Here is a 19,305-nt window from a genome sequence, read left to right as displayed (position 1 = left end):
CCCTTCCTCTCTGTACAAAGTCAATAAAATATATTAAAAAAAAAGAAAAGAAAAAAAGAAAAAAAGAATGTTACCAGTTGTTTCTCCCAGGATAACCCACATCTGGACTCACTTGGTTGATGAAGAAGCTGAGAATGTTCAGCACAAATACAATTGTAGCTAATGCAGTGCTTGTAGGAAAACATTCACATTTTTCTCCAACAGGAACGCCTCTTCAATTTTTCCAGTCAAGATAAATGCTACTAGCAGTTGGGATGCTAATAACCAACTGACCTGTACACCAAGCCCCTTGCTGCTATGGACCCCACAGGGAGAGGACACTAAGAGGGAGGTGAACAGGCCTCGGTGAAGGTCAGAGCTAACCGCTCTGAGGAGTCTGAGTCTGTCCACCTTTGCCCCAGGAGGGCCGCAGGGCGGCCTCCTTCAGGATGTCACAGGCGCGGTCCTGTGAGAGACTCCCTTATTGCACTCAGAAATAAGGCAAAACTAACAAAAATTTGAGGATAAGTTTTCCCGCCCCGCTTCTCCCCCAACGGAGATTTGGTTTCTCTCAGTAGCAGCTGTGCCCAGGCTAACATGGGCTTGGATCACTATACACTTGGCCAACATGACTTGACAGGGGTTGGGAAGTGTTAGGTGACGCCACAGCTATCTCAGACTCTCCCATGGAGAAGGCAGACCCAGGTTCTGCCAAGTTGTAGGAACGTCTGAGGCGCTCAGTGGCTTTTGTTCCCTGGAGCCTGGACACTCTCACTGGCCTACTTTGGTAGAGTTCTGTACTGTGGTCACTACTTCTGATTGTCCAGGACAGAACTCAGCGTGGGGGCAGGATGAACTGAGTTCTTGATTCCCAAATCCTTTCCAGCAACTGGAGACAAGAGGGAACACGATCTGCTGGGAAGAAGCTGTTTGCATGCTCGTTTTGTGCAGCATGAAAAGATCAGGACTTTTGTGTCCTGACCAGCCTCAAAGACAGAGGACAAGAATCTGAGAAAGCACAGAGAAAAGGATTATTGCTGAGTGACAGCACCAGCCCAAATGGGAACAGGAGCATGGACATACAGAGCTCCTCGGGGGGCACGCTAATCAGTATCTATAGGGCAGGCTCAATTCTAAGGGTCACACTGGACAGGCCCCTCCAGGAGGAGAGCTGGCCCTGGCATATGGACTCTGCAGAGACAAAGACAGAGAGGGCAACAGGAGGGCTCAGAACCCATAGGTACGTCTAAGACTAGTGACCAGAGGTGCAGTGCCTGGGGCAGGGGTTGTTTCTATTTGTTAAATTTTCCAAGCAGAGGCTGGCTGGCCTTGGGTACGTCTTTGGTGCTTAGAGCACTCTAACAGTGGGTTGCTGGGAGCAGAGGTCAGAGCTCTGAAGCTACATTGCTGTTCTGTGGAACTAGGGGGAAAACTATTTCTGACTCATCCTCGTCCCCTCTCCCCAGGTGAGCACTCAAAATTGCAAAGATCTGTTCAGGAAGCAAAATACTTCAGTTTATCCCAAGGCTGAAAACAAACAAACTTAAATCGATTAAATCACCACATCACAAAAGGCAGCTATTTTGAAAGACTAACAATGTCACTTGAAAATAAAGTGGGGGCACACAGAAATGGGTTGAGAACACAATGGCTGGAGAGGGAGGAGCTGTAAATACAGTCACCTCCACGCCACATATCTCAGAGGAGCAGGCTCCTGCACACAGGGGCTTCATAATACCAGAGGGTCTATTTGTTCACAATATTAAAGGGCATCTAGGATTAGCTACAGTAAGGGACTGAGAGTTGCCTGAAGAATGGGCACAGAAAGGCTGCGTCCGAAGATGGCCTGTCACTCGGGAGGGTGGAGCTGCTGGGCCTTCCTGTTGACCACTGTCTTGCAAACTGGAAGAGAAAAACAATTATTAAGGAAGCAACAAAGGAAAACAAAAACACTGTAAATCATTGATTGGGGAATTTCAAAAGGAAGAAGGATGCCAGTTGGTGTGGGGTGAAAGGGAGAGACAGAAGTAAGGTTCAAGCAGTGACTGAGAAGCGGACATTGTAACAATCCACTTAATCCTACTCTTATCTCCCAGTTCTCAAACTGACAGGTGCCAGGGAGAGAGGTGTGATCTGCCCGAATCCCTCCCACCCCTGGCCTCCTAGTGATAGGGGACAGTCAGTTTTTATTTGATAAAATGATCTCTTAGAGACTGATGGAGAACAAGGCCAGGTTTTTTTTTGTGTGTGTGTGTGTGTGTGGTTTTTTAAAAAAATAAAATTTTTTATTGATTTCAGAGAGGAAGAGACAGAAATATCAATGATGAGAGAGAATCATTGATCTGCTGCCTCCTGCAAAACCCCTACTGGGGAGTGAGCCCAAAACCCAGGCATGTGTCCTGACCGGAATCAAACCCGGGACCCTCCAGTCCACAGTGCGATGTTCTATCCACTGAGCAAAACCAGCCAGGGCTATTGGTATTTTTAATGTATATATATTCATTGTTTTCAGAGAGGAAGGGGGAGGGAGAGATAGAAACATCAATGTTGAGAGAAAATCATTGACTGGCTGCCTCCTATACGACCCCTACTGGGATGGAGCCCAAAACCTGGGCATGCACCCTGAGCAAGAATCAAGAAACTGTGACCTCCTGGTTCATGGGTTAGTCAGGTTCTTTCATTCCATGACCAAGCCCACTGAGCTGCTGGAAAAACAGGTCTGGAGGTGTGTAGGGCACTGGGAGCAATTAGAAGGAAGGGAATTAGGGGAGAGTAACAATATGAAATAAGGGACATCCCATTCTGGTCCTACGACTTGGGCAGAAATATCTCTAAGCTTCTGAAAGATGCTACCTCTGATTAGGACAGCTACTTAGTGTGGGATCAGGGGATATAAGGAGGAAGGAAATTAAGCATCATACACAACAGACTTTCGGGTGCGTTGGGCAAGGGATGCTATCAGTTGGGAGTTAGGAACTGCTCTGGCACTGGGTGAGGGTGGGGGGTAAAGAGAATGCCCTAGAATGCCAGCTTCAACGTGAAATGGCTCCAGTTAGAGGAGAGGAAGAGTAATTAGTTGCAGAGAATCTTCCATTCTGCACCCACCGCCCCCATCCCACCTGTCTCACTACCCTGTATATGTCTCTTTCTGGAGAGTTCTTTGGCCCCTGAAATGTACTAACAATCATAATTTCTGCCAGTGGAAGTCCAAAAGCATGACAAGCCTGTGGCAGTCATCGTGCTTCCTGGAGAGTAGGATGAGGAATGAAGTGGGTTTCCTGACGGACAGTGAGCGCTGAGGCCGTGGGGACCCAAACTGACGCTAGCACCTGTGGCATGCACAGTGGGAAACGGTACATACAGTGCAGAAGGGAGTGGAGGGGCTTTAGTCATCTGCTGTCATTCCTTTCACTGGGTCCCTTTGTCTCATCTGAAACAGAAAAAGAAAAAGAAAAAATTTGAAGCCTCTTGCTGCTGATGGAACTCCATCACAAACACATCTTGCTAATAGAGTCAATCAGAAGAATAGAGTTCTGCATACATAGAGCCAAAGCTAACGCATGTTATTATTTCTTTGTTCCAAATGCTGTTCTGTAGCATTTGTACATACACAAGCTCTGAAGAATCTGGACTTTTAAGCTACAGCCCTCCTCAGAGTTACGTTTTATTCACCAAAACTCTAATATCGACACATTTTGCAGGGATTCTACCCCCGTAGCGGTAGTTCTCCACTGGGAAACATCCTCAGAATACATTTCTTGCCACATTTCAAACCCATGTGTACACACACACACACACACACACACACACACGCACACTACATATGTCCATGTGGAACATGGGTATGGTAAAAAACCATTCTCCTGGTCCTTCCCAATGTAGGTAAGTTTCCTCAAACATGATAAAAATAATTGCCTGGCCGAAACCGGTTTGGCTCAGCGGTAGAGCGTTGGTCTGCGGACTGAAAGGTCCCAGGTTCGATTCGGTCAAGGGCATGTACATTGGTTGCGGGCACATCCCCAGTAGGGGGTGTGCAAGAGGCAGCTGGTCAATGTTTCTCTCTCATCGATGTTTCTAGCTCTCTATCTCTGTAAGAAAATCAATAAAATATATTTAAAAATAATAAAAATAAAATCTTTAAAAAAATCAATAAAATATATCTAAAAAAAAAAAATAATTGCCTGGGTTACTTATATGTAGATTATTGGGTCCCAGACCTGATAAATCAGAATCTATAGGAGAGGGACCATAGTGAGTCATAAAATCAATCAATCTGAGAAGCCTCACTTCTCATATCCCACAGACAAGATCCTCTGCTCAGAACAGGAAAATCTATTTTCAGACACATCTATGAGTAGGTTCGTAGCTATACCTAGAAAACCTGTTTTCTGTAGATTTTGCTCAAAACTCACTTTCTTGAATTGTATCTTTAAATTATTATTGTTTCTATAACTGTCTAAAATTAACACCTGTTACTGTACTACTTAAGGGTTCAACGAATTCAAGAGTTTCCAACATGACAGATCTGTGAAGGATTAGGGCACTGTCATATTTTTAAAAAGACAAAAACTTACCCTATGGGATGGGTAGGAATTGGGGGTATTTTGTATGAGCATAATATGTAAGGTAGATATAGAAGTAAAGATAAATATAACAGTTCCCCAGCTCTGTCCTATGGGAAGGCCTGGGAGCACCAACACCTGTAGTAATGAGCACACCTAGCAGCCACACACCTCCCTCCCCTGAAAGGAACCAGGGTTCCTCGGAGAGATGGCTGATTCTAGGGTTGAGCCATGGAAAGAACAAGACCAGCCTAGGACACCCTGTTGTGCTTCAGGCGAACAAAGGTAAGTAACCCCACCAATAACTAGACAGGAGGATAGAATACGATGAAAAGAACACAGAATCTTTGACATTCTGGCCTAAAATATATAAACTGGGTCTAATCATGCAGAATCACTGGATAAAACCAAATTGCTCTCAATTCATTCACAAAATGACTAGCCTCTAACACTAAAAAGTATTAAGGTCATGGCTGTCTAGGAAAAACTGAGGAGTACCACTAGGTGAGAGACTAGAAGGCTGCAGTGTGTGGTCCTGGGCTGTAGCCTTTGCTTTTAAGCAGGGGTGGCCCTTTTTCTGCCGAGGGCCATTTGGATGTTTATAGTATCATTCGCAGGCCATACAAAATTATCAACTTAAAAACAAGCCTGGCCGCTGTGGCTCAGTGGTTGAGCATGAACTGAGAGGTCACCGGTTTGGTTCCCAGTCAGGGCACATGCCAGGGTTGTGGGCTCGATCCTCAGTGGGGGAGCATGCAGGAGGCAGCCAACTGATGTTTCTCGCTTAGCAATGTTTCTATTTCTCCAACCCTCTTCCTTTCTCACTCTCTAAAATTAAAATTAAAATCAATGAAAACATTAAAAAAATGAGCCTGCTATATTTGGTCAAACATCTTAACTCATTGTTAATACCTTGCCAGGGCAAGACCACATGATTTCATGGGCCTAATATGACCAGATGTTCCCACTCCTGCTTTAAAGGAATGGAGGCTTGCCGAAACCGGTTTGGCTCAATGGATAGAGTGTCGGCTTGGGGACTGAAGGGACTCGGGTTCGATTCCGGTCAAGGGCATGTGCCTTGGTTGCGGGCATATCCCCAGTAAGGGGTGTGCAATAGGCAGCTGGTCGATGATTCTCTCTCATTGATGTTTCTACAATAGCTCTCTATCTCGCTCCCTTCCTCTCTGTACAAAATCAATAAAATATATTTTTAAAAAATAAAGGAATGGAGTCTTTGGATAAAGAAGTATTGTATTCTTGCCATTTTCTAGAAGTCTGAAATTATTTAAAAAGTTTAAAAAAACCAAAAATGTGGCCTGGCCAGCATGCTCAGTGGTTACCGTATTTTTCGGACCATAAGACGCACTGGACCATAAGACGCACCAGTTTTTAGAGAAGGGAAATGAAGAAAAAAAGATTCTGAAACAAATAGTGTCCTAAAATATTTTATGTGCATTAAAACCCAACATCACAGTCATAAACATATGTAATCAACCCTGTAAAGTAAACAGCAGCATTTAGAACCATTTTAGAGCCGGGCAAGCACACAGAGACCACACAGAGCCGGGCAAGTAAAAAAACTTTTTTTAAAAAGTATATGTGTAGGCTATATTTGGACCATAAGACACAGGGACTTTTCCCCCCCACTTCTGGGGGGAAAAAAGTGCGTCTTATGGTCCGAAAAATACGGTAAGTATTGACCTATGAACCAGGAGGTCACAGTTTGATTCTAGTCAGGGCACATGCCCGGGTTGTGAGCTTAATCCTCAGTATAGGGCATGCAGGAGGCAGCCAATCAATGGTACTCTCTTATCATTGATGTTTCGATCTCTCCTTCTCCTTTCCACTCTGAAATCAATAAATAAAACAAAAACATGCTTATTAAATGTCAGCTCATTAAAGATCACATATATTTTCAATAATCAGAGAGATACGTAATTTATCATGGGAGCAAAGTCCCTTGGGCCTCACCTAGGTCCCTGTATAGCCTGAAAGTTCAATGCTAACACAAAGCCAGGCCCTGTTTTCCTACTGCTTGAAATAAGGAGGGAGGGAGGGGGGCAAAAAAAAAATCAATAAAATAAAAAAATAAAAAAAGAAATAAGATGCAACTTCCCATCAGGGAACCTGATAGTTTCCCCTACTCTCAGAGACAAGGTGCCCCAGCAGGGTGCCACTGCAATAAAAGTGCATTATTTCATTCTTACTAGAGGACCAGTGCACTACATTCGTGCACTAGGGGTGTCCAGCCCGGCCTACGCCCTCTCGCAGTCTGGGACCGCTTGGGGGATGTCTGTCTGCTGGCTTAGCTGGCAGTCAGACATCCCTCTCGCAGTCCGGGGATCTTGCAGCCCAGGACCCCTGGCTCCTCACCGCCAGCTTCCACTGCCTGCCGCTGCCACAGCACTCGTCAGCCATGAGCCCAGCTTTTGGCTGAGCATTGCTCCACCTGTGGAGTGCACTGAGCGTCTGCCCCCTGGTGGTCAATGCATCATCATAGTGATTGGTCATAATGGTCACTTAGGCCTTTATATGCCTTAAGAATGCTTATTTTGTGTTTCCTAGGGCCTAAGTGACATGAGAGATTTTAAAAAATATATATATATATTATTGATTTTTTACAGAGAGGAAGGGAGAGGGATAGAGAGTTAGAAACATTAATAAGAGAGAAACATTGATCAGCTGCTTCCTGCACACCCCTATTGGGGATGTGCTCGCAACCAAGGTACATGGCCTTGACCAGAATCGAACCCAGGACCCTTGAGTCTGTTGGCTGACGCTCTATCCACTGAGCCAAACCAGTTAGGGCGACATGAGAGATTTTATCTGAAGTTTGTAGTATTCCTTGGATCAAGCCACTGTACTACACACACACACACACACACACACACACACACACACACAGAGTTGAGAAACATGAAAATAGAAACTTCTACTTGTTCCCTCCCCCCCCTTTACAGTGGTTTACTTTAGGAATGAAGCCAGGGGTTGGAGGAAAGGGACTTTATTTTATTTACTTATATGAACTTCTATTTTTTTTTTTTTTGAACTTGTATTTTTAAATATTTTCTAGATCTTTTGAAAATTGCTTTAAACATTATGAAACATTCTTTTGACCTAAAAAAAATAATAACATTTTTGTGATGTTGCACTATAGTTTTGCAAGATACTGCCATTGGAAGAAACAGAATTCTCTTATTTCTTATAACTGGCATGAGAATATTACACTTATATCAAAATAAAAAGTTGTTAAAAAACAAAGCTAGTTTAAAAAACACACATGTCAGTTTAAGAGACTGAAAAGTAACCACGAGCCAGTTAGCATTCCCGAAGGAACACAGATATGAGGCACATGTGAAATTGTTTTTAGAACCTATTTAGAAAGTCTCCCTATAAATAGATTCAGCCCTTTGGGAAAGCAAGTTGACAATAAATAGCAAGAGTCTTAGATTCTGTAATTCCATTTGTAGGAATTTATTCTGAGGAAATAATCTTAATTACAAAAAAAAAAAAAAAGCACAAAAATGTTCATCCCAGCATTATTCACAACATGAGAACCTGTAAACAACATGAAGGAAAATCCAACACAGGAACAGAGTAACATGTATGTTGTAGTCAGAAGGATGTATGTTAACAAGTTTTTTTAATGGAAAAATGCTTCGTTATAATGTTCAGAAAAAAAGCTAAGATAACCCCCAGGCACATGCAATACAATCATGGCTAAATAAGTGTGTAGAAATCCCTAAGCTGGTAGCTTGGTTGGCATGTCATCCCAATACACCAAGGTTGTGAGTTCAATCCCTAGTCAGGGCACATACAAGAATCAACCAATGTATGCACAAATAAATGGAACAACAAACTGATCTAATAAAAAATTTTTAAAATGTGTAGAAAAACTTAGAAATGCAGGAATGTTTCCAGTGGTTGTCTTTAAATACTGCAAGAACAATGGTATTTTTTTCTTTCTACTTTTCACAAAAATATTCAATGCCTATATATTACCTTAATATTGAAAAATGAAACTGCATTTTAAAAGGAAATAATGCTACTCTCATATTTCAAGATGCTGTGGAATGTTCTGGGTGGTCTGCCCTGGGGTCAACCATTGCCAAGCAGGTCAGAGGAAATTTAAGTTCCAAAGTACAGCATCGTCTTCCACATGTAGGGATCCCTCAGCCTCAAAGTCCTAGTTCGGCCTCCTATAGACACCATGGGCGTCTCAGATTCTAATCTTCCATGGCCGGCAGGTGAGCTAGGTACCAAGTGGTTTCCTTTATCAGCCTAACCCTCAGAACTTATTCAGGATGGGGCAAAAGAAGGTTTACAGTTGTGAGTAGATTGTAGCTGTGATACATGAAACATAGAGATTCTTGTATTATTAAGTGTATTATTTGCCACATGAACAACTATAAACCTACTTTTGCCCCACCCTGTATTTACCACAATTCCAAACTGGAAACTAGATGTAGTGTTCTGCAGGCACTTCACTGCATAGGGACTCATATATTCTCTGGGTAAGCAATCCAGAGTTTAAGACTTAAAATCTAAAACTGATGGTGGTCCTTCAGTCAAAAGCCATATGATGAAGCAAGGGCCTCTGCACTAAGATTCAGGCGATGTGAAAGGGACAGACACACTCACATGCAAGCACATGAATTGGGAGACGGGCTACAGGGAGGCTCAGAGACAGTCCCCAAGGTGGACCAGAAGGACCAAGTCCAGAAAGGAAGGATAATGGAGGGATCAGAAGACTCATGGAGCCCACAAGGACTTAGAAAGGCCCACAGGAGGGCTGGGGGGAAATTGTGGCAGAATCTATTGTTGTTTTTAGTAATTAAAAAAATTACTTATTGATTTTAGAAAGAGAGGAAGGGACTAAGAGAGAAACATCAGTTTATTGTTCCACTTATTTATGCATTCATTGGTTGATTTAAAGATTTATTTTTTTATTGATTTCAGAGAGGAAGGGAGAGGGAGAGAGAGATAGAAACATCAATGAGGAGAGAGAATCACCAACTGGCTGTCTCCTGCACGCCCCCTACTGGGGATCAAGACTGCGACTCAGGCATGTGCCCTTGACTAGAATTGAACTTGGGACTCTTCAGTCTGCAGGCCGATGCTCTATCCACTGAGCCAAACCAGCTAGGGCCACTGGTTAATTCTTATGTGTGCCCTGACCCAGATTGAACCCGCAACCTTAGTTTATCAAGATGATGCTCTAACCAACTGAGTATGTTTTCCTCACCCAAGAGTATGTTTTCATTGATTAGAGATGAAGGAAGTGAGAGAGAGAGAAAGAGAGAGAAACTGATGTGAGAGAGAAATATCTATTCGTTGCCTCCTGTACATGGCCTGACTGAGGATTAAACCTACAACCTCGGTATGTACCCTAAGCAGGAATTGAACCTGTGACCCTTTGGTCCATGGGACGATGCTCTAACCAACTGAACCACACCGGCCAGGGCCCTCAGCAGAATCTTAATCATGTACACAGAATCTTTAGTGTTTTTCAGTAAATGTTCTAGATAGTCTAGTAAATAGGGAAACAAATTTTCTTTAAAATTTTAAAATGAGTTTTCCTCTCCCAGGCTCAGTAGCTACAGAATTAATGGCTAAAGGAGGCAGCTGGTTCAGTGAACTAGAGGGTATCCTTCACTTCTTTGAGTCTCAGTTTCTCTATCTATGTTATAAATAGTACCCATGGCATAGGTTGCCATGAAGATTTGATGACATAATACATGCAAAACTCTTACTACACATGATAGCCAAACAGTGAGACTACAATAAATGCTAGTTGCTAGTAATAATAAAAATGTTTTTATCTATCCACTGGTTTGGAGAGCGTCGGCCTGCGGACTGAAGGGTCCCAGGCTCGATTCCGGTCAAGGGCAAGTACTTTGGTTGCAGGCACTTCCCCAGGAGGGGTGTGCAGGAGGCAGCTGATCAATGTCTCTCTCTCTCATCGATGTTTCTAGCTCTCTATCCCTCTCCCTCCCTCTCTGTAAAAATCAATAAAATATATTAAAAAAAATAATAAAGACTTAAAGCAATAAGCCATAACAATTAAAAAAAGTTTTTATTACCACTGTGTTTAGGAGATAGTGAGTTTCCCATAGAAAAATCCCCACAGATGCAGGAGGTGATCAAACAAAGCTGGTGGGAGGTTGTGGAGAGGACTCAGCATTAGACATATAATTGGACTAAATGACCTTTAAGGTCCTCTTCCCACTTTCATGATTACGAGTCTCTTAAGAGAGAAAGAGGAGGGGAGAGGGAGAAAAAAGGGAGAGAGGCAGGGATATATGGAGAGAAGTGAAGAGGTAGAGAAAAGATCACTTTCCTTCAGGGACACATTTCTTGACATTTTTCTTTTTAGGGCAAAGGACTAATCTCTTGATCCCTCATTTCTCAAATTCTTGAGCCTCATCCAAGAATGATGGGTACAACAGAGACTAAAGTTAAAGCAGTGGTTAGCTGCCTCCTGCACGCTCCCACTGGGGATCAACCTGGGCATGTGCCCTTGGCTGGGCATGTACCTTGCTTGCGGGCACATCCCCAGTAGGGGGTGTGCAAGAGGCAGCTGATAGATGATTCTCTCTCATCAATGTTTCTAACTCTCTATCCCTCTCTCTTCCTCTCTGTAAAAAATCAATAAAATATATTTTAAAAAAATAAAATGTGTTACGGTCACATAATTCATTTGATAATTAGTTGCCCAAAGTGCACAGTAGACTCACAATACTATTCAGCTTCATTCTTAAATGCGGCCAAGGACCACCAGTCATTTGAGGAAAGTCCCTAATGAAAAACACAGAGTTTAACAAGAAAAAGGAGCTATTAGGGAACAAAGACTATTTTTTGGAGCCGAGACACCTCAAAAACCAAATACAAAAACAAAAAACTATAGCTTTAGAAAAGGAAGATAATGCATGTAGGAAAAAAGAAAAAGTACTTTAAAAAACCAAAACCCTAGCTGGTTTTGCCCAGTGGATAGAGCATCAGCCTGCAGACTGAAGGGTTGTGGGCTTAATCCCCAGTAGGGGGCATGAAGGAGGCAGCCAATCAATGATTATCTCTCATCACTGATGTTTCTCTCTCTCTCTCTCTCTCTCTCCCTTCTCTGAAATCAATAAAAATATATTTAAAAAAAACCCCACAAAACATAGCACCCTGATTGGTTGTCTCAATGATTAGTGCAATGAAAGATCACAGGTTTAATTCCCATTCAAGCACACGTTACCTGGGTTGCAGGTTCGATCCCTATCCCCAGTCCAGGCGCATACACATACAAGAGGCAACCAATCAATGTCTCTCTCACATTGATGTTTCTTTCATTCTCTCTAAAAATCACTGGGGAAAAAATCCTTGGAGCTGTGGCTCAGTTGGTTGGAGCCTCATTCCATACACCAAAGGTGAAGGGTTTGATCCCCTGGTCAGGGTTCAAGCGGGAGACAGTCGATTGATATTTTGTTATTTTCTCTTTTCTCTCCACTTCTTTCCCTGTTCCCCTCCCTCTCTCCTTCTTCCCCCTCTCTCTTTCTCTCTCTCGTCAATTAAAGAAATGTTTTTAGATTATAAAAAGCCCTGGCCTGAGCGGCTCAGCTGGTTGAGTGTCACTCTCTGCACTAAAGGTTGCTGGTCAGTTCCCAGTCAGGGCACACGCCCAGGCTGGGGCTCGTCCCCCGGGGGGGGGGCACACAAGAGGCAGCCCATCAATGATTCTCTCTCACTGTTTCTGTCTCTCCCTTTCCCTTCATAAAATCAATACATATTTTAAAGTAAATAAAAAAGGTATTGTACAGTTGCTAACAAGGTCAAAATATGTTATACAGTAACATGGATTTGGCTTTGCTTTCTCTTTCTCTGCAAACTATTTTTAAAATTCCAATTCCAAACAGGGATCCCTGTATTTGTAGCCATCCTGGAGGAGAGGGGTCATCCAAGCTTTTGGCACAGCTCTCCAGAGAATGAAGAAACATGCAAAGACAGGGGTGGGAGTTAAAAAAGAACTCCCTAATGAGAAGGCTCTCAAAGTTCAGATCTGAAGGAGGCAGATGCAGTAGATCCTCTGGCAAGTTCTTCCAGGTCCAAGAATTCAAATTCTGCCCACAGCAAAAGGCAGCCTGCAAACACTTCCCTGAGCCTGCGTGTGTCAGGCTGGCATTTGTTAGTCAGCGGGTGGCTGAAGCTCCAGACGAAAGCCCTGAAGGCTCTGTGATCCATTAGTAACTTTTTCTTTTCTTGTTGTCAGGACTAGGGTGACAAAAAAACTCAGGCTCTCTTATATAGTCAGAATGGTCAGAGCCCTGGATGTTAAATTTTACCACTCCTGAACATCTTTCGCCAATCAGAAATTGTGTCCAAAATCCTACCACTTCCTGCCAAATGTAGCTGAATGAATAACCGAAACATCTGCCTCAACAGGAACTAACTCAGCGTGCCACGCAACCTGTGAGTCAGCCCAGGAAGTGTCACCCTGGAGTTAAGACAACTCCCCTGGGGGCCCCAGAGGAGGGAAGGCTTCTGGGCCGGGCAGTATGGGGCACCAAGAACCCAGGCCTGGTCTCACCCAAAGACCTGCTGGAGAGCCAGCCAAGGCCACGCAAAGCAAAGTCTGCCAGACACCCAGGCTCTGTGCCAACCCACCCAAGGCAAAAAGAGAGAAATGGATGGAAGATTTTATGAAAAAAGAACTTTCTCCCTTATTTTTAGCCCCAAGCAAGAAGGAGGGGCCCAAATGGCATTTAGAGGGAGGAGAAGAGGCAGAGTGATTAGGAGCGATGGCTCTAATGCTGACCTTATCACCAGCAGGCTGTGTGACCCTGGGCACGTTGAACTCTCAGAACCTCCAGCTTCTTATCTGAGGGTGGGGATCAGAGTGGTGCCTACTCATGGGTGTTGTGAGGCTCACAGGAGACGGTGTACATAAACGCCCTCAGAACAGTGCCTTACTCAGTGAGTACGTAATGTTATTTACGATGATCTCAGAGTGAGCCTTGCAGGCAGCATCTCCAGACGTTAGATCTTCAGGCTCCCACGGAGCAGTTAATTCTGTGTGTGCTGTTGTGTCCTCTGTGGGTCATGTGTGTGGTATTCACAATCAGCCTGCCTCCTCCAGGGTCACCTCCATCTGGAGCCCAGCACGATCCCCCCACCTGGCTCTGAAGAACCACTGCAGGGACTGTATTACTCATTTGGCATTCAGCACGTCCTGCCATATTTGTCTCCCTGCATATGCCAAGACCTCAACTAGAGTGCAAATTCAAGAGCACAGGCTGTTTTCCTTATAGTTCCCAGAATGCCTGGCATTAGGCCTTGCCCACAGCAGACACATTCCTAGAACTACAGATCAGTGCCCTCAGTGAACTGTTCCAGCACGACAGTCCCCTTCACGTGTAGTCGAGAGCCCAGTATCCTATGGGCGTTCACTTACCTCGTCTAGCTGTCTCTTCGTCTCTTCTTCCATCCTTCGAATGTCGTCCATGGTCAGCTCAACCCACTTATCCAGCCAACAGAACAGCTGCCGGTGGAAGTTTGTAAACAGACGCTTCTCTTGCTATAAAAAGGAGGGAACCTAGTTAGAACCCAAAAGGTGAAGGCCACTGTTGTAGCTCCCCATAATCTCCAAGCCAATATCCACACTTTATTTTTTAGTTTTTTTAACCATTCTTTAAAAAAAATGTTTTTATTGATTTTTAGAGGGGGGAAGGGAGCAGGAGAGAAAAACATCCATCAGCTGCCTCCTGCATACCCCCTACTGGGGATTGAGCCCACAATCCAGGTATGTGTCCTGACCAGAAATCGAACCAGTGACCTCTTGGTTCAAGAGTAGACACCTTACCATTGGGCCACCCGGCCGGGCCAATACCCACACTTTAATGGGGAGGTGGGGGAGAAGTGATGCCTGGCTGGCTTCAGGGTGAGTGGCTTTTGCTTTCACAAGTCTAAAAGGTATGGCTTTGAGTGGGAGGGGGCCCCCAGGAAAAAATGGGTGTCTAACTCACAGCTGGGCCCTGTGCCCAAAATGCTACCTAGACAGCAACCCATGAGCTCACAGTTAAGCCAAGGCCCCAAAACAACTGTGCCAAGTTTCCTTCTTGTCTCTGAAGACTAAAGCCAGGTTAAAACTGGCCAACAGCAGCTCTAAAATACAGCGCAAGAGTGAGGCTCTAACACATCAGAAAAAAGGGCTATAGTCTACGGCCATACCACCCGAACGCGCCTGACCTCGTCTGATCTTGGAAGCTAAGCAGGGTCAGGCCTGGTTAGTACTTGGATGGGAGAAAAAGGGCTATAAAAACTCCTTACATTTGCCTAGTTCAGTAATTCAGGGCACTGGATAATTTGGCTCACAGTGCCTCTTGCCTTTTGGCTTCAAGAAAAACAGAGACTGAGTTTTGTTTGTGTTTCAATCATAGCAAGCCTCTTCCTGTTTCCTTTTCTTTCTTTCTTTTTTGCCTCAGTTTCCTTCCCTGTCACATGTGGTGCCCTTGGATGGACAGCATTAAACTGTGAGATAGTTAAGTATAAGGATACATGGGGGTCTGAGAAATCAAACTGAAATATTTGAATGTCATCTAACCTAGGATACAAGTCACATGGGTTGTATGATCTTCTCTTGGGCAAAACACCCCTCACCAACCCATAAAACTGGGAAGGCCTCACCTGGTCACTTACCTTATGTATAAAGTTTTCCACTTTGTTCTGCAGGCCCCACCACTTGAACTTGACAGTAACCAGTTTGTATGCACACATGTACGGGCAGTCTTTCTGATTTAAAATTTCTTGCTGTATTAGAAACACATCCACAGGCAGGCAGGTAACTAACAGGACTGACCTCTGGCTCTCCCTTAGCCCAGCCCCAGCCATTGGGAGAGGCCCACCCACACTGGGTCCATCCCCCTGGTGGTGAGGATGTGAACTGCACCTTCCAATTGGGGCCCAAGGGTCCTCGGCCTGTTTTCTGAGATTTAAATTTGGCTGGGTCTTCCTCTGCCTTGTAATCCTGAGAAATGGTAGAATTGGAGTTGGGGGAGGGAAGAAAGTAGAGATGGAGGAAAGGAGGAAGAAAGAGACAGGGAGAGAGAGATAGGAAGATAAAGGGAGGAAGAGAGGGATCAGATTTTCCATCAAAGTACACTTCATGCCAATCTTAATACTAATGGTGCACAGAAAATATGGGAAAATATTATAAACAGGATATAGAACTATTACATTTGCCTCAGAGGAGTGTTCTGGTGGCCTTCTCTGTCAGGGTTTGTATTCAGTTCTACCACATCAAAGTGTCACCAGACTGTTTGAGCAGGCATGCATTCCACTGTCTAAAATGGATTTTCAACCAGGGGTGAGCATCCAAATTACCAGGAACAGCTTTTTAAAAATAAAGATTTCTGAGCTACTCCACCTAAAACCCAATGAATAAGAATATTTGAAGGTAAGGTTATTTTTTGTTTTGTTTTGTTTTTTATCTCTGGAGGTGACTCTAAAAAACACAGCCAGAGCTAAGAACAACTGGCTATCATTCCTGAGATAGAAGCTGAACTCTGGCTTGTTTCTTTTCTTTTCTTTCTTTTCTTTTTACACTGTCTTGTTTTAATAAAATCATTATTAGAAATGTTCAATGTATCAAACATAAAATGTTCAATTATAGTATCCTCGTGTATTTTTGTCAGTTTCACTTCACTGATGCAGAATGCAGTCAATGCTGTGCGTTAACCATAATAAAAGCTTAATCTCTGGCTGTTCCTCTGCATTGACTGTGGGCTCATGTAAAGCAAACTCAGAGTAACTATCTAACAAAAATAATGACATTAACAAATCACAAACATACATACAGTCATAAAATATTTCCCAAAGCTAAGCAGATTATTTATGTATGCTTTAAAAATATCTCTTTTCCCTACCTCTGCTTCCCTCCATTTACATGAAACAATCAGAGTTGACAAAATACTTGAAGAGTCATACTCTTTGCTAGTATTTCTGTTTGAGAAATATTTGTGTATGCATGTTCACTTTTAGAAAATCCATCAAGCTGCACACTTACGATATATTTACCTTGCTATATATATATCTCCCCCTGGGATATGGAGAGCAAATAATATTCAAATTCCTGTTCCCTGATTCCATCAGGCCCATCAGGCAGGAAGAGTACTGAGTGAGGGAGAACTACCTTTCCTTTCTGGAACAAATACCTCCTGTGAGCACAGCAGTGAGCAGGGCAGGCCAGGTCCCTCGCTCTCCACCTGCATGGTCAAGCAGTGGACCGTCCTTTGCTAAGCACCTGCTGCCATGTTTGTTACTCTGAGAAGCAACTATCAACCAGTTGAGGGCAGGGGACTTGTCTTTTCACATATCTGGAACATTCCTTGCATGGAACACACAAAACAGAATAATCCAAACACAACAGGCAGGCACTAAATGTTTCTTAATTCCTGGGTTGGAAAATAAATTTGAGAACTAGTTTCAGGCTAAGTGTCATTTCAGCAGGGCAAATCAACCACAGGACTACCAATAGTACCCACACTGTCCAGTGATCATTCTTCCAGGCCAAACAGGACACACACATCTGGGCCACTATTTCCCTGGTGGTGTTCCCAGGTCTAGACAAGGAAATTCCTAATACTAATTTTAAAAATAAAACAAGTAATACCCAAGAGAGAACTTCCCATTTAGCCACATTGGGTCTGGTTCCCCGATTTCTCTGACACTCAAAGGCTACCCACATCCCTAAGAGTTCCTACCTTGCTAAGTACTTGGCTTCGATCTGCAATATCTATATACACGGTTTCCACATGTTTCCATGTCTCAGCCTCCAGTTTATGCACCTGCAGGAACAAGGAGCACCTCTGTGTAGTTTTTGTCAGCTATAAAGCACCCTTCACCCAGAAGAGACACTACAAACAGCTATTCCCAAAGCTAGAGATGTGAGATTTCTATGGGTAAAGAATTACAAAGAAAATTATTCAAAGGAATGGGAAGATGAATTTTAAGTGCGCACACATTTGAGGACTAATGCTCTGATTTTTCAGCCTAAGGACCACCTCAGCAGGCCAACACTCTCGGGGCTCCCCATAGTACCTATATTATCTCTGCATGTTCCCTCTTTGTAAAGACGATAAAACACTCGCAGAAATATTGCCTGCTTAGCCATATACTGTTTATTTGGATGCTTTTAATAAATTAATTCAAACAGGTTGTACATATACATGATATGAAATTATGATACAAATTCAAAATGTACAAAAAGATATGATACAGAGTAATTCTTTGTCTTGTTTTATCTCCCAGTCCTCTCCAGAGTTCACACCACTGCTACCAGATTCTATGCACTTACAAACATCCAGGTGTGAAGATCTTTCTTTTAATACAAATGGTAGCACATAATACACACCGTTTTGCATCCTGCTTTCTTAAACAATGAACAATATACCTTGAAGATTTTTCCCTATTGGTTCTTTTTTCTCTCTATTGGTTCTTCATAATGTTTGCAAAATATACCACTATAAGGCTGAACCAGAATTTATTTAAGTGTTCTACTGGTGGGCTCTTTTATTGGTTTTTAATCTTTGACTACACAAAGAATGCTACAATGAATCTTCCTGAATATAAGTTATTTCACGCATGTGTTAACATAACTGTATGATAAATTCCTAGATGTAGAATTGCTGGGGTAAAGGATGGATGCATTTTAAATTTGAGGAGTTACTGGGAAATTGTACTCTATGAGGCTATAATCCTGATGTTTTAAAAATATAGCTCCCCTGTACCAGAAGTTGCATTTTAGATCAATCCCAATACAATGAAAAGGCCCTATAAGGAGCCTTAGAGATCATATTTTGCAAATCAGAGACAGAGCAACCCCATGCTGGTAGGACAGGTCTAGGCAGAGGCCGGTACCCAGCAGGCCAGGAAAAGGAAAGCACAGAGCAGACCCCCTGGCATGGATGGACAAGCCACAGGGCAGAGTCTCAGTACTCTGCCCTGAAGCCTGGGAGCTGCTGGAGCTCTGGGGAAGTGCTACTTACATTCTCCAGGTGGCCAAGATCGGGCTTGTGCCAGGTTTCAATTTTAATCAGAAAGTCTTCTTTCATGTACTCATTCTGGAAAGGGGGGGAAAATACCTCATGGTCACTAGGCTCAAAGTTGAAAATTAAAGATTATTGGATCAAAGATTCCAACCTCTGCCTTATAATATCAGCTAATTTTACTTGGAGCCCACAGCATGCGAGGCATGCATTATCTCACTTAATCCTCACCACAGCCAACAAGGTCTGTAGTAAATTATAGATGACTACCTTATGCACAGGTGCTAATAATTGGTAGTGTGGGAAGAACAGAGGAAGACTTCCTAACCCACAAAAATGTTCATCACTACCCCGTTCCCCCCTAGCCAACCTTTTGCTGAGGTCCATAGTTCTCTTCTCAGCAAATGAACTCTTCATGCTAATTACTATCTTCTTCCCTTAGTGCTTTTTCAAAATTAGAACTACGCAAAGGAGGAACACAGTAGGCCATTAATTCCTTGGCAGGGATTGGGTTCCCAAGAACTGCCTATGGTGACCAACAGGGATAAGGCACTGGAGGAGGAGACTGGCAGGTGGGGAGACGGGGCAATGAACAGGGGATGGGCGTGGAAGAGAAACCCTGCTGCCTTCACAATTGTGCTAGGGGCCAGGGCTCACTAGGGCCAATAGATGGCCATGGGAAGCCCCACTCAGGTCAGCTGAACCGAAGTCTGTGCAGACCTGAAAGGCATGACCTGGCG

At 43.6% G+C, this 19,305-nt stretch overlaps 1 protein-coding gene across 2 annotated transcripts in view; it reads right to left on the bottom strand.

Annotated features, from left to right (window-relative positions):
* Window positions 1-920: 920 nt before the first annotated feature.
* PITPNA (phosphatidylinositol transfer protein alpha) overlaps window positions 921-19,305 on the bottom strand; it is a 38,398-nt gene continuing 20,013 nt past the window's right edge. Inside the window, exons 6-12 of one of the 2 annotated variants that reach the window (XM_036408655.2) lie at window positions 18,566-18,640; window positions 17,282-17,365; window positions 15,469-15,546; window positions 15,219-15,329; window positions 13,975-14,097; window positions 3,337-3,409; window positions 921-1,881 (exon numbers count right to left, since the gene is read on the bottom strand). In XM_036408655.2, coding sequence (XP_036264548.1) covers window positions 3,365-3,409; window positions 13,975-14,097; window positions 15,219-15,329; window positions 15,469-15,546; window positions 17,282-17,365; window positions 18,566-18,640 — 516 coding nt within the window. In that variant the 3' untranslated portion in view covers window positions 921-1,881; window positions 3,337-3,364. The remainder of the gene's footprint in view (window positions 1,882-3,336; window positions 3,410-13,974; window positions 14,098-15,218; window positions 15,330-15,468; window positions 15,547-17,281; window positions 17,366-18,565; window positions 18,641-19,305) is intronic. The other variant, XM_045571029.1, reaches the window with a different exon arrangement.

This window comes from Pipistrellus kuhlii, unplaced genomic scaffold (genome assembly GCF_014108245.1).
Source record: "Pipistrellus kuhlii isolate mPipKuh1 unplaced genomic scaffold, mPipKuh1.p scaffold_m20_p_39, whole genome shotgun sequence".
NCBI classification, from domain to species: domain Eukaryota; kingdom Metazoa; phylum Chordata; class Mammalia; order Chiroptera; family Vespertilionidae; genus Pipistrellus; species Pipistrellus kuhlii.
The sequence above is the reverse complement of the archived record's forward strand: the minus strand, read 5'-3'. Positions and strand labels throughout refer to the sequence as shown.